Source organism: Haliaeetus albicilla, chromosome 18 (genome assembly GCF_947461875.1).
Source record: "Haliaeetus albicilla chromosome 18, bHalAlb1.1, whole genome shotgun sequence".
Taxonomy (NCBI): Eukaryota; Metazoa; Chordata; class Aves; order Accipitriformes; family Accipitridae; genus Haliaeetus; species Haliaeetus albicilla.
Genome location: NC_091500.1, coordinates 29,915,013 through 29,927,367, shown reverse-complemented (window position 1 = coordinate 29,927,367; position 12,355 = coordinate 29,915,013). Strand labels below are relative to the sequence as shown.

Below are 12,355 nucleotides of genomic sequence, written 5' to 3'. Positions count from 1 at the left end.
ACAGTAGGGCCTACATAAACACAAGAGGGAGACAGACAACTTCTATCCCTGTTCTCTTCCCCCCCCCCCCCCCCCAAATAACCCCCACTGCCCCCTCCCTAAGTCCTGTCGTCGCCCCCCCCCCCCCCCCCCCCAGCACAGAGACAGCACAGAGCTTTCTGTAGAGATTGATAGATATTTATATAAATATTTGGGGCTGTACAAGTGGGGGGTGTGCAGGGGGGTGGGGGGACAGGTCACAGGCCGGGGGGGGCTGTGGGTCGGGGGGGCCCCTCGCCGCTGCCTGAGTGGTCCAGCTCCGCGCTGTCGCAGTCTGAGTCTTCGGAGACCTGGCGGGGGGATGTAAAGGTGGGGGTGGTGTTAAACATCCTCAGAGCCTCCCCCTGCCCCACAGCTGGTTCTGGGGGGGTTTGGGGACCCCCCCCTGTGGTAACCGGTTCTGGGGGATGCCCTTTCCATGGCCCCTGATGTTTGGGGGTTCCCCTGCCCAAGGTATCTGCCCCTGGGGGTCTTGAGGACCCTCTCCCCAAGCTGCTACATCCTGGAGGGCTTGCAAGACCCCCCACCCCCGCATGGTGCCCAGTGCTGGGGGGACCCTCTCAATGTGGTAGTTGGTCCTGGGGGGGGGGGCTTTGGGACCCCTTTCCTATCATACCTGAGGCCCCCTCCCCATAGTACTTGAACTTGGGGTCTCATCCTGGGGGGGGGCTCACAGGACCCCTCCCCGTGGTATCTGGGGAGGTCTCCGGGGACTCTTGCCCCTTGCTTACTCTCACTGGGGGCTGGGGCACCCCTTCTCTATGTTGTTGCCCACCGTGGGGGGCTTTGGGAACCCCATAACACCTGATCCTGGGGGCACCCCCTCTCACATGGTATCTGGTCCTGGGGGGGGCTCAGGGGGGACCCCTCCCCATGGTGCTTGTTCCTGGGGACCCCATCCCAGTGATGCTTTATCCTGAGACCCCCTGCCTATGGTACCAAGTCCTGGGGGGCCCTGGCGGACCCCTCCCCTATAGCACCTGGTCTTGGGGACCCCTGCAGCCCCCCCTCCTCAAGATGCTTGGTACTGGGCGACCCTCCCTCCACAGTAACCATCCCCAGGGGACTTAGGACCCCTTTTCCTCTGCTACCCCATCACAGGGAGCCCTGGGGACCCCCTGGACATGATATCCAGCCCGGGGGGGGATTTGGGACCCCCCATGACAGTTGGTCTCTGTGGATCCTGAGAGCTCTTCCCTATGGGATCCATCCCGGGGGTGTGGGGTTCAGACGACACCCCCTCCCCCTTGCTACCTGTCCTGGGGAGCCCATGACCATGGTGCTTGGTTCTGGGGGACCCTGGCACCCCCTCTCCATAGTGTCCATCCCTGAAGGGGTTCTGGGACACCCCCCCCCCCCCGCAGGGCCGATGGGCAGCCCCCCTCCCCATGGCACCTGAACCTTGCCCCCCCCTCCAGGGCCGATGGGCAGCCCCTCTCAAAGGTGCTAGGTCCTGGGGGGACTTATGGGACCCCCTCTACATGGTACGCAGTGCTGGGGGTCCTGGGGGAAACCCTTCCCCTGATAGCCTGACCCAGGGGACTCCCCCCTCCATGCCTCCATGCTTCCTATTTGGGGAGGGGGCCTGACATACCCCCCTACAGTATCTGTTCCTGACACCCTCCCACTCCATTTCCAAGGGGACACCCCCTGCCCATGGCACTTGTTTCAGGTGGTCTCAGGTTCCCCCAGCCACCCCCCCGCCATGGTGTCCATCCTTGGGGGGCTCCAGGACCCTCCTGGGAGACCCCATGCTCCCCTACCCCCCCCCCATGGTACTTGGTTTTGGGGTCTCTGGGAACCCCCCCCTTCCCCTTGTTACCTTGTCATAGGGAGCTCACAAGACCCCCTCCCCATAGTAGCTCATCCTGGGGGGCACTGGGGAGATCCTGAGACCACCTGCCCATGATGTCCACCCTCGGGGGGGGCCTGGGACATCACCCCCTCCCCCTGGTACTTGATCCTAGGGGGGTCTGGGGACCCTGATCCTGCCATACTCAGTAGGGGACACCCCCCCCTGCTTCCCCTTGCCAACCCCAGTGTGAGGGACTCAGGGGACACCACCCCCCCCAGCCCTGGAGGACCTTAGGAACTCCCACCCAACGGCACCCATCCCTGGGGACCCTGAGGAACATCCTTCCCCTCGATAACCCCATCCTGGGGGCTCAGGGGACATCTTCCTCATAATACCTAGCCCTGGGGAAGCCTAGGGACCCCCCTACTCCATGGTACCCATCCCCGGGGGCCCTGGAGACCCCCTTCCCTTTGCTAACCTCATCCTGGGGGGGGCTCAAGGGATCCCTGCCCCACACTACCCAGCCCTAGGGGACCCTAAGGACCCCTGCAGCCCATAGTACCAAGCCATGGGCCATCCTAGAGACACCCTTCCCCTTGCTAATCCTGTCCTGGGGGGCTCAGGGGACACTCTACCTCATAACACCAAGCCCTGGGGGACGCTAGGGACCCCTACACCTTAATACCCAGCTCTGGGGGGACCCCAGGGACCCCCATCCAACGGCACCTATCCCTGGGGGGACCCTGAGGGACCTCCCTGCCCTTGCTAACCCTGTCCTCGAGGACCTTAAGGACCCCCACCCCATAGTACCAGCCGTGGGAGACCCTAGGAACCCCCCACCCCATGCTGGGACCACCCCACCCCATGGTGTCACCCATCCCCGGGGGGGCTGTGGGTGCTCCCCAGCACCCACCCTGGGGTGGGGGCATCACCTTGGGGCTGAGCCCCCCTTGACGGCGGCCAGGACCCTCGGGGGGAGCGGCATCCAGGGGGATCTCGGAGCCCTGGGAGAGCAGGTCCTCGGAACGGTCATCGGGACGCTCGTCCGTGTTGGTGCTGCCCACGTCGGGGGTGGCACTGTGCGAGGGCTCGCTCGTGTGCCCCTCGTCCCCGTCCCCATCCCCGTCCCCATCCGAGAAGTTCTCCGAGCTGAAGGTCGACAGCGACTGGCGCTTGCTCATGCCCGGGGGCCACCTAGGGAGGGGGAGAGTGTGTGTGTGGGGGTGAGAACCAAGGGATTCGGGGACCCACAGCCTCCCCCTGCACCCATCCTGGGCACCTGCTGATTCCCTGCATCCATCCCAGGTGTCTGAGCACCCATGGATTACCGCCCTCCCCACCCATCTTGGGCATCCAGGCATCCACGGACACCCCTGCACCCATCCTGGGCTGCTGAGCACCCATTGATACCACCCTCCCTGCACCCATCCAGGGCTTCCAAGCATCCATAGCCCCCCCCCCCCGCCCCATCCATCCTGGGTGTCCAAGCACCCACTGGCCCCTTGCACCCATCCAGGGCACCCATGAACCCCCCCTCCTGCACCCATCCTGGGTGTCTGAGCACCCATGGACACCCGGACGGACCCAGGCAGCCGATGGGGGTGGGGGTCAGCACCCACCTCTGCCGCAGTGGCAGCTCCACCTCGCTGTCCACTTCGCCCTCCTCCTCCTCCGATGAGACCCCCCGCTTCTGGGGGCAGAGCAGGGGGGTGCATTAGGGTCATCCCACTGCTCCTCAGGAGGGACCTACCAGTCCTGACCCCCCCCCCCCACCCCAGGAGGAACTCAGGGGTCCTGCCCCCCCCCCCAAGATGGACCCAAGGGTCCTGACCCCCCCCCCCCCTCAGGAGGCACCCCTGTGTCTGACGCCCCCCCCAGAACCCTTTCTCAGAAAGGATCCATCCCACTCCCCACTGCTGGGATGCACTTGGGGGTCCTGTCCCCCCCAAACCCCCCCAAAAAATGGACCCAGGCATCTGGGGCTCTCACCTGCCCACGGGTGACGGCCGCCCGGTACAGCAGTGCCGCGGGGGTGAGGTGCTGCCCGGCCCCCGCTTTCCCCCCCCGGCCAGCCCCACTCTCCCGTTCGGGCTCACCGGGAGCGGGGGGCCGTGGCGGGGGGGACCCTTGGGTGCCCGTTGCCCCCTCAGGTCCAGCATCAGGTACCGTGGCCGGGGGGACACCCGCAGCCTCCAGGGTGCCCCCGAGGAGGTCGGGGCCCGTGGCGGCTGGGGGGGGTCCGGGGAGCCCCCGGGGGGGTCCGGCCTCAGGACCCGGCTCCCCACACCCCCCCCGGGGTCCCGCTTTGCGATGGCGGCCCTTGGCCCGGCGGCTGCGCCCCGGTGAGGGGGGGCCCTTGGGACACCCTGGCAGGGCCACCTGCGCCATGGCTGCATCCAGCTTGGGCAGCAGCACCTCCGGCTTCAGGATGTCAGGTCTGGGGGGGGACGACACGGGGAAGGGCTGCAGACGGGGACCCAAGCATCTGGGAGCCCCCAGAACAGCCCCCACCCAGCCAGGAGGGACCCCATGTCTAGACGCCCCCAAAAGACCCCCCCTCCAAGGGACAGTGGCATCTGCAGCCCCAGAACCCCCAAAAGATGTCAGACACCCGCACCCCCAGACTGCCCCCCAAGGGTCGCCAGGCATCTGCATCCCCAGAGCCCCCCCCAGCCCAAAGGACCCCAGGCACCCAAGCCCCCAGACCTGGCCCCCCCCAAAGGACCCAAGTGTGTGGGCTCCCAGCCCCCAAAGGACCCACATATCCAGGACCCCAGACCCCCCACACACCCTGATGGACCCACACGTCCATGACTCCTACCCAAAAGACCCAGGTGTCCAAACCTCCAGAACCTCCCCCTCCCCAAAAGACCCCAGACCTCCCCACCCCAAAGACACCAGGCACCCAAGCCCCCAGACCAAAGGACCCAGTATCTGGGCTCCCAGCCCCCCAAGCACCCACATGTCCCCAGCACCCCCAACCCCGAGGGACCCACATGTACATGCCCCTCCAAGCCAAAGCACCCAGGCACCCAGACCCCCCCCACCCCAAAAGACCCAGGGTCCATCCCCCCGCCCACCCTTGAGGGACCCAGGCGTCTGGGCGCACCGCTTGCCGTGGGGCGAGAGCTTCTGGGGGACATTGCGTTTCTTGATGAGGGTCTCGACGGCGTTGCCGTGCAGAAGCCCCCGCGGCGCCCGCGGCTTGAAGAGCCCAGGGTAGCGCTTCTCCAGTGCCTGCTCCCGCCTGCCACGGGCCACGCGTGGGCACCCCGCACCCCAGGGACACGGCGTGGGGTGGCCACGGCCTTGGGGTGGTGGCCATGGGGTGGGTAAGGGCTGGCCATGGGCTCAGGGGAGCCATGGGATTGGTATAGGGGTGATCATGGCCATGGGGTGGCCATGGGGTAGATACAGGGTTGGCCATGGCCATGGTGCAGATATAGGGTTGGCCATGGGGTAGATACAGGGTTGGCCATGGGGTAGATACAGGGTTGGCCATAGGGTGGCTTTGGGGTGGATATAAGATTGCCCGTGGCCATGGGGTGGTTATAGGGTTGGCCGTGGGCCATGGGCTGGCTATGGGATCGTTAGCCATGGCCAACGGGTCCTACAGGATTGACCATGGCCATTGGCTGGCTATAGGCTTGGCCGTGGCTGTGGGGTGTCCGCTCACCTGAGCAGCTCCTTCTCCTTGAGCTCCAGCTGCAGCATGAGGGCGCTGAGCTCCATGTAGAGGTTGTTGGCACGCTCCAGCTTGCGCTCGTAGTGCTCCCGAATGTCCAGTGCGTGCCTGGCACCCAAGGCACGTATGGCATCGGCACACGCACCCCACCACGCACAGGGCCAGGTCCCCAACATCCCTCCCTGTACCCCAGCACCCCCTGATAACCCCTGCCCTTGGTCCCCCATATGTCCCTGATGCCCCAGTGCCCCCAGTATCCCCAGCTGGTCCTCAGAACCCCATGTCCCCAGTGTCCCCGTGTCCCGCAGACGGGCCCCACCGGAGCTCTTCGCGCCGGCGGTTGATGAGCTCCTCCTCCAGCCGGTGCAGACACGTCCCCTCTGACTTGATCTTCTCAAAGTGCAGCTTCACCTCCTCCCGCCACTCCGCCTGCGGCACACGGGCACCAGCTACCAAGGGCACTGAGCACCCCAGGCAGCGGGCACCCTGGGCACCAGCTACCATGGGCACTGGGCACTCTGGGCACCAGCTACCAGGGGCACTGGACACCCTGGACACCAGTTACTGCAGGCACTGGGCACTCCAGGCACGGGGTACTGCAGGTACCAGGCACACTGGGCACTGGCTACCATGGGCACTGGGCACCACAGGTACCAGCTACTGTGGGCACTGGGTGCCCCAGGCACTGGCTACTCCAGGCACTGGCTAACACAGGTACCAGGCACCCCAGGCACTGGCTACCATGGGCACTGGGCACTCCAGGCACTGGCTACCCCAGGCTCTGGTAGCACAGGCACTGGGCACCCTGGGCACTGGCTATGGTGGGTGCCAGCCACCATGGGCATGAGATACCCCAGACACCAGGTACCCTGGGCACTGGCTACGGTGGGTGCCAGCCACCATGGGCATGAGATACCCCAGACACCAGGTACCCTGGGCTCTGGGATTACCTGGGTGCAGCTACTCTAGGCACTGGGATATACTGGGCCTGGATACCCTGGGCGCCAGTTACTGCTTGGCACCAGTTCCCCCAGCACCAGCCCTCACAGTCACTGGGATTTGAAGCAGGTCCCTGGGTGCTGGGGTATCCTGGGGCTCTTGGGGTGCTGGGGTCCCCAGGGTGCTGTGTACCAGGGATTTGAAGTAGGTGTCCTGCAGGGTTTGGGGGTCCCAGGGTGCTGGTGGGTTCCTGGATGCCGGGAATCCCAGGGCACTGGGGGTCCCTGGGTGCCAGCCGTCCTGAGGTGCTGGGGGTCCCAAGGTCCTGGGGTGCTGGGTACCTGGGATTTGAAGTAGGTCTCCTGGGGGGTGGAGAGGACGTCAGCAGAGGCGATGTCGAGGTGCAGCAGGATCTGGCGGAAGGACGGCCGGTTCCGGGGCTTGCTGTTCCTGGAGGGAGCGGTACAGCACTGGGTGCAGGCAGGGGGGGCCAGCTGGGTGCTGGGGGAGGGTGCTGGGGGGGGTGCTGGGTGGGTGCCGAGCCTTTTTGGGACCACAGGCAGAGAAGGGTGCACAGGACACATGGGGTGTCCAAGACACACGGGGTGCAGCCTGGCATGGGATGCCCATGGGTGCACCCCCCAGGGTGGGGCCACCCCCAGGGTGGGGGTCCCCCTATCACCAGAGGTCCCGCCCCTGCACTGCCCACATTGGGGTGCCGATGGCAGGTCCCCCATGGCATGACCCATCCATGGCATGGGTGCCCATAGTGTGTCCCCCAGGTGGGGTGTCCCCAGGTGGGGTGTCCCCATGGCGGGGTGTCCCCATGGGCGCACTCACCAGCACTGGCGCAGCAGCACCTTGAAGCCGTCAGGACAGCCGGAGGGGACGGGCAGGTGGAGGCTGTTGCTGCCCACCCCCCAGATGATGGCCGACGAGTCCACATCCTTGTAGGGGATCTCACCCGTCAGCAGCTCCCAAAGCACCACCCCGAAGGACCTGGGGGCAATGATGTCACCCACGGCCCCTGTCACCCACGGCTGGGCACCCCCAGTGTTCTCCTCCTGTGCCCTGGTCCCCCCCGCCCTGGGTCCCGTCCCTGCTTCTGCCCATGCTGGTGTCCCCAGTGTTCCCTGCTGCTTCTGTGGTCCCTAATCTCCCTGTCCCTGCGATGTCCCTCCCGGTATCCCAAATGTCCCCATCTCTGGTGCCCTGCAGTGTCCCTGAGGCTTCATGTGTCTCTGATGTCCCCTGTTCCTATTATCCCCAATGCTTCCTCTGCCCCCCAATGTCCCCATTGCCTCTCAAAGCCCCCTGTGTTGCTGTCTCCCCAGTGCCACCACCGCTCCCTGGTGTCCCGAAGGTTCCCATGTCCCCTGTGTCCCCGAGGTCCCTGTGTCCTCACCAGATGTCAACCTTCTCGGAGACAGGCTCGTTGCGGATGACCTCAGGTGCCATCCAGGCCACGGTGCCGGCAAAGGACATCTTGGTGCTCTTGTCAATGAGCTCCTTGGAGGTGCCAAAGTCCGAGATCTTCACCACGTCGTCATAGGTGATGAGCATGCTGGGGGGCACCCGCTCAGCGCCACGCCAGCACCACGCCAATGACACGCCAATGACATGGGCATGGCACCGCCACAGGCATGCAACTGCTACAAGCATCATCGTGTCATGGGTATGCCACCACCATGGGCACAACACCGTCATGGACGTGGCACCACCATGGGCACAGCACTATCATGGGCATGCAACTGCTGTGAGCATGGTCCTGTTGTGGGCATGCCACCACCATGGACACAGCACCACCACCGCCACGAGCATGGCACCACCACGGTCATGCAATTACTATGGGCATGGAACCACCATGGGTATGGTGCTGCCGTGGACATACAACTGTCACGGACATGCAACCACCAAGGTCATTGCACTGCCGTAAGCAGAGCACTGTCATGGACACGTCACTGTCATGGGCATGTCACTGCCACGGACGCGCAGCCACCATAGACATGGCGCTGCTATGGACATGCAACTGCCATGGGCATGCAACCACCACCATCACTGCTCTGCCAAGGGCATGGCACCACCGGGGTCACTGTTCTGCCATGGGCACGGCACCAACAAGGACATGGCACTGCCATGGACATGCAACCATCACCAGCATGCAGCCACCGAGGACAAGGCACCACCAAGGGCATGGCACTGCCACGATCATGCAACCACCACATGCATGTCCCCACCACGGGCACGGCACCATCGCGGGCACGCCATCACCTGGGGCGCCCACCCCAGCACCTACGGGTGCTCCCTGAGCCCCCATCCCCGCTCACTTGGGCGACTTGAGGTCGCGGTGGATGATCTTGTGGAGGTGCAGGTAGTTCATGCCGCCGGCGATGCCCATGGACCAGTCGACGAGGAGGGAGGGGGTGACCTTGCGCCCGGCGCGCAGCACCTCGTACAGCTGGCCCTGGGCGCAGAACTCCATGATGATGCAGTAGCAGGGTGCCTGGGTGCACACACCCCTGCGGGCACAGTGGCACCCTCAGCACCCGCTGCCTGGCCAGCCAGGGCACCCGGCAGCACCCAGCTGCACCGGAGCACCCAACTTCTCCAGGACACCCATCTGCACTCAGGTACCTGCCAGCACCCATCCGTGCTGGGGCACCCATCTGCACCCAAGCCTCCCCCATTAGCGCTAGGAGCACCCATCTGAATTGGGGCACCCATCTGCTCTCAAGCCCACCCCCCCCCGTTAGCAGTAGGAGCACCCATCTGCACCCAGACACCCAGTAGCACTGGGATACTGGGGCACTTATCTGAATCGGGGCTCCCATCAGCGCCAGAGCACTGGGGCACCCATCTGCACCCACATCGCCCTGCCCTGAGAGTGCCCCACCTGTGACAGACCTGTCCCATGTGTGGCCATCCCCTGTGCCACACGTGGGACATGCCAGTGTGCCCCGTGCCCATGGCATGTCAGTGCCCCATGTCCATGCCATGTCCTGCCCACCCAGGTCCATACCATGCTGGTGTTCCCCGTGCACAAGCCGTGTTGGTGTCCCATGCCTATGTTGCATCCATGACCCCTATGCCTATGTTGCATCCATGACCCCTATGCCTGTGCCCATGGCATGTCCATGCCGTGTTCATGCCCATGTCATGTTCATGCTCATGTCCGTGGCCTGTGCCCATGGCGTTCCCCATGCCCATGGCTTGCTCATGGCATGTCCACACCTCGTGCTGTATTCATGCCTATGACCATGACGTGTCCATGCCCTGTGCCCATGGTGTCCTCCCTGTCCGTGGCTTGCCCATGACGTGTCCACGGCCCATGGCGTGTCCACAGCCCATGGCGTGTCCACAGCCATGCCACGTCCTTGCCTCCATCCCTCATGCCCATGCCATGTCCATGTCTCTGCCCCGTGCCCATGGCACATCCATGCCCCATACCATGTCCATGCCCTGTGCCCATGGTGTTCTCCATGCCCATGATGCTCTCCATGCCCCACGCCCATGGTTTGTCCATGCCATGTCTGTGTTCCATGCCCATAACATGTCCATGCCACCTCCACACTCCATTACCATGGCATGACCACGCCACGTGCCATGTCCGTGCCCTGTGCCCACGGTGTCCCCATGCCCATAGCATGTCCACGCCCCACGCCGTGCCCGTGCCCGTGCCCCACGCCCACGCCGGTGCCAGCAGCACCCACGCTCACTTGAAGGTGATGATGTTGGGGTGCTTGAGCTTGCGCAGGTGCTTGATGTCAGTCTCCTTGAGGTCCCTCACCTTCTTCACGGCCACCTCCTCGCCGTGGAAGCGGCCCAGGAAGACGGCACCCTGCGCCCCGCTGCCCACCCACTGCAGGTCCAGGATCTCCTCGAAGGGCACTTCCCAGGGGTCTGCGGGCACCCGTGCCCATGGCACCCGCACACCAGCACCCCTGGTGCACCCACACCCACGGCACCCGCATGCTGGCGTGCCCAGGGTGCAGCCCCCCCCTTGGCACCCTCACCCCAGCCCTACTGTTCCCACCCTGCCCCATTGCACCCCACTCCCTGCCCCACTGCACCCTGCTTTGCCCCATCCCTGTCCCACTGCACCCTCCGGGTCCTGTGGCACCCTCCTCTGCACCCCTTCTCCCACCCTATTGCCACCCTGTTGTCTCCTGCACCCCAGTACCCCAATCCCTGCCCCATAGCACCCTTCCTTACCCATAGCACCCTCCTTTGCCCCCACTTCACCCTCCCTGACCCCTTGCACCCTCCCTTGCCGTCTAGCACCCTCTTGGCCCCACAGCACCCGTCTTTGCCCCCTCCCAGCCCCGTCGCACCCTCCTGGCCCCCTTGCCCCCTCCCAGCCCCATAGCACCCATGCTGCCCCCCCCTTGCCCCGTGCCCCCTCACCTTCCTGGGGGTGCTTGTGCTCGGCGGCGTAGGCTTTGCCAATCATGGTCCAGACGGGCTTGAGGCAGCCGAAAAGCCCCTCCAGGAACCCCCCACCTGCCTGGCACCGAAGGTGGGCGGCCTCGGCGGCCAGGGGTCCCGCTCCCTCGGAACCCAGGTCAGGGTGCCGGGGGGGCCCACGACGGGGCCAGGCCTCTGGGGGGGCTGCGGGGGCTGCGGGGGCGGCGGGCAACACGTCGCGCAGCACGCACTGCGTGGGGGTCAGCTCCTGCTCCGGGGTCCCGTCCGAGGCCAGCGCCAGCGAGGGCGAGGGCGTCCGCGTCTCGTGCAGGCAGGCCATGGCGGGGGCCCCCCGCGCCCCCCCGCCGCCCCCCGGCCTGCGGGAGGGGTGTCAGTGGGACCGGGGGGGTGCACCCTGCCTTGCACCCACGGGTAGCCCCTTGCATGCGTGGGCATCCCTTTACACGCATGGGCACCCCCTTGCACCCACGGGTAGCCCCTTGCATGCACGGGCACCCCTTTACACGCATGGGCACCCACTTGCACCCATCTACGCAGCCCCACGCGTGTGTGTATGCACACCCCGATGCACCCATGGGCACCCCCTTGCATGCGTGGGCACCCCTTTACACGCGTGTACACCCACTTGCACCCATGGGCAGCCCCTTGCAGGCATGGGCACCCCTTTACATGCATGTGAACACACTTGCATGCATGTCTGCATCCCCACGTGTATGTGCACCCCCTTGCACCCAGGGGCACCCCCTTGCATGCATGGGCACCCCTTTACACGTGTGTGCACCCACTTGCACCCATGTGTGCAGCCCCACGTGTGTGTGTATGCACACCCCCTTGCACTTGTGGGCACCTCTACACACGTGGGCACCCCCTCGCACTCATGCATGCAGCCCCGTGTGTGTGTGTGCACCCATGGGCAGCCCCTTGCATGCATAGGCACCCCTTTACACGCATGTACACCCACTTGCACCCATAGGCAGCCCCTTGCATGCATGGGCACCCCTTTACATGCATGTGCACCCCCTTGCACCCATAGGCACCCCCTTGCATGCATGGGCGCTCCTTTACACATGTGTGCACTCACGTCTGCAGCCCCACGTGTGTGTGTGCACACACCCTTGCACCCATGGGCACCCCCTTGCATGCGTGGGCACCCCTGTACAAATGTGGGCAGCCCCTTGCATGCATGGGCACCCCTTTACATGCATGTGCACCCCCTTGCACCCACGGGCATCCCTTGCATGCATGGGCACTCCTTTACATGCATATGCACCCACTTGCATGCATGTCTGCAGCTCCATGTGTGTGTGTGCACCCCCTTGCACCCATGGGCATCCCTTGCATGCATGGGCACCCCTTTACACACGTGTGCACCCACTTCACCCATGGGCAGCCCCTTGCATGCATGGGCACCCCTTTACACGCGTGTGTACCCGCTTGCACCCATGTGTGAAGCCCCACGTGTGTGTGTGCAC

General features: G+C 65.2%; 1 protein-coding gene across 2 annotated transcripts; it reads right to left on the bottom strand.

Annotated features, from left to right (window-relative positions):
• Positions 1-169: 169 nt before the first annotated feature.
• On the bottom strand, positions 170-11,387 carry MAP3K12 (mitogen-activated protein kinase kinase kinase 12). Of its 2 annotated transcripts, XM_069806300.1 has the most exons (13): positions 10,863-11,380; positions 10,175-10,358; positions 8,786-8,977; positions 7,864-8,022; positions 7,299-7,457; positions 6,800-6,908; positions 5,839-5,948; positions 5,511-5,627; positions 4,944-5,081; positions 3,824-4,271; positions 3,454-3,524; positions 2,767-3,028; positions 171-329 (listed from the first exon to the last, which is right to left on the bottom strand). In XM_069806300.1, the coding sequence occupies exons 1-13, from the start codon at positions 11,200-11,202 to the stop codon at positions 237-239; spliced, it is 2,382 nt and encodes a 793-aa protein (XP_069662401.1). In that variant the 5' UTR covers positions 11,203-11,380; the 3' UTR covers positions 171-236. The 2 variants fall into 2 exon arrangements, with proteins under 2 accessions (XP_069662402.1, XP_069662401.1); XM_069806301.1 differs by lacking the exon at positions 8,786-8,977 and having other exon boundaries at positions 170-329; positions 10,863-11,387.
• Between the last annotated feature and the right edge of the window lie 968 nt (positions 11,388-12,355).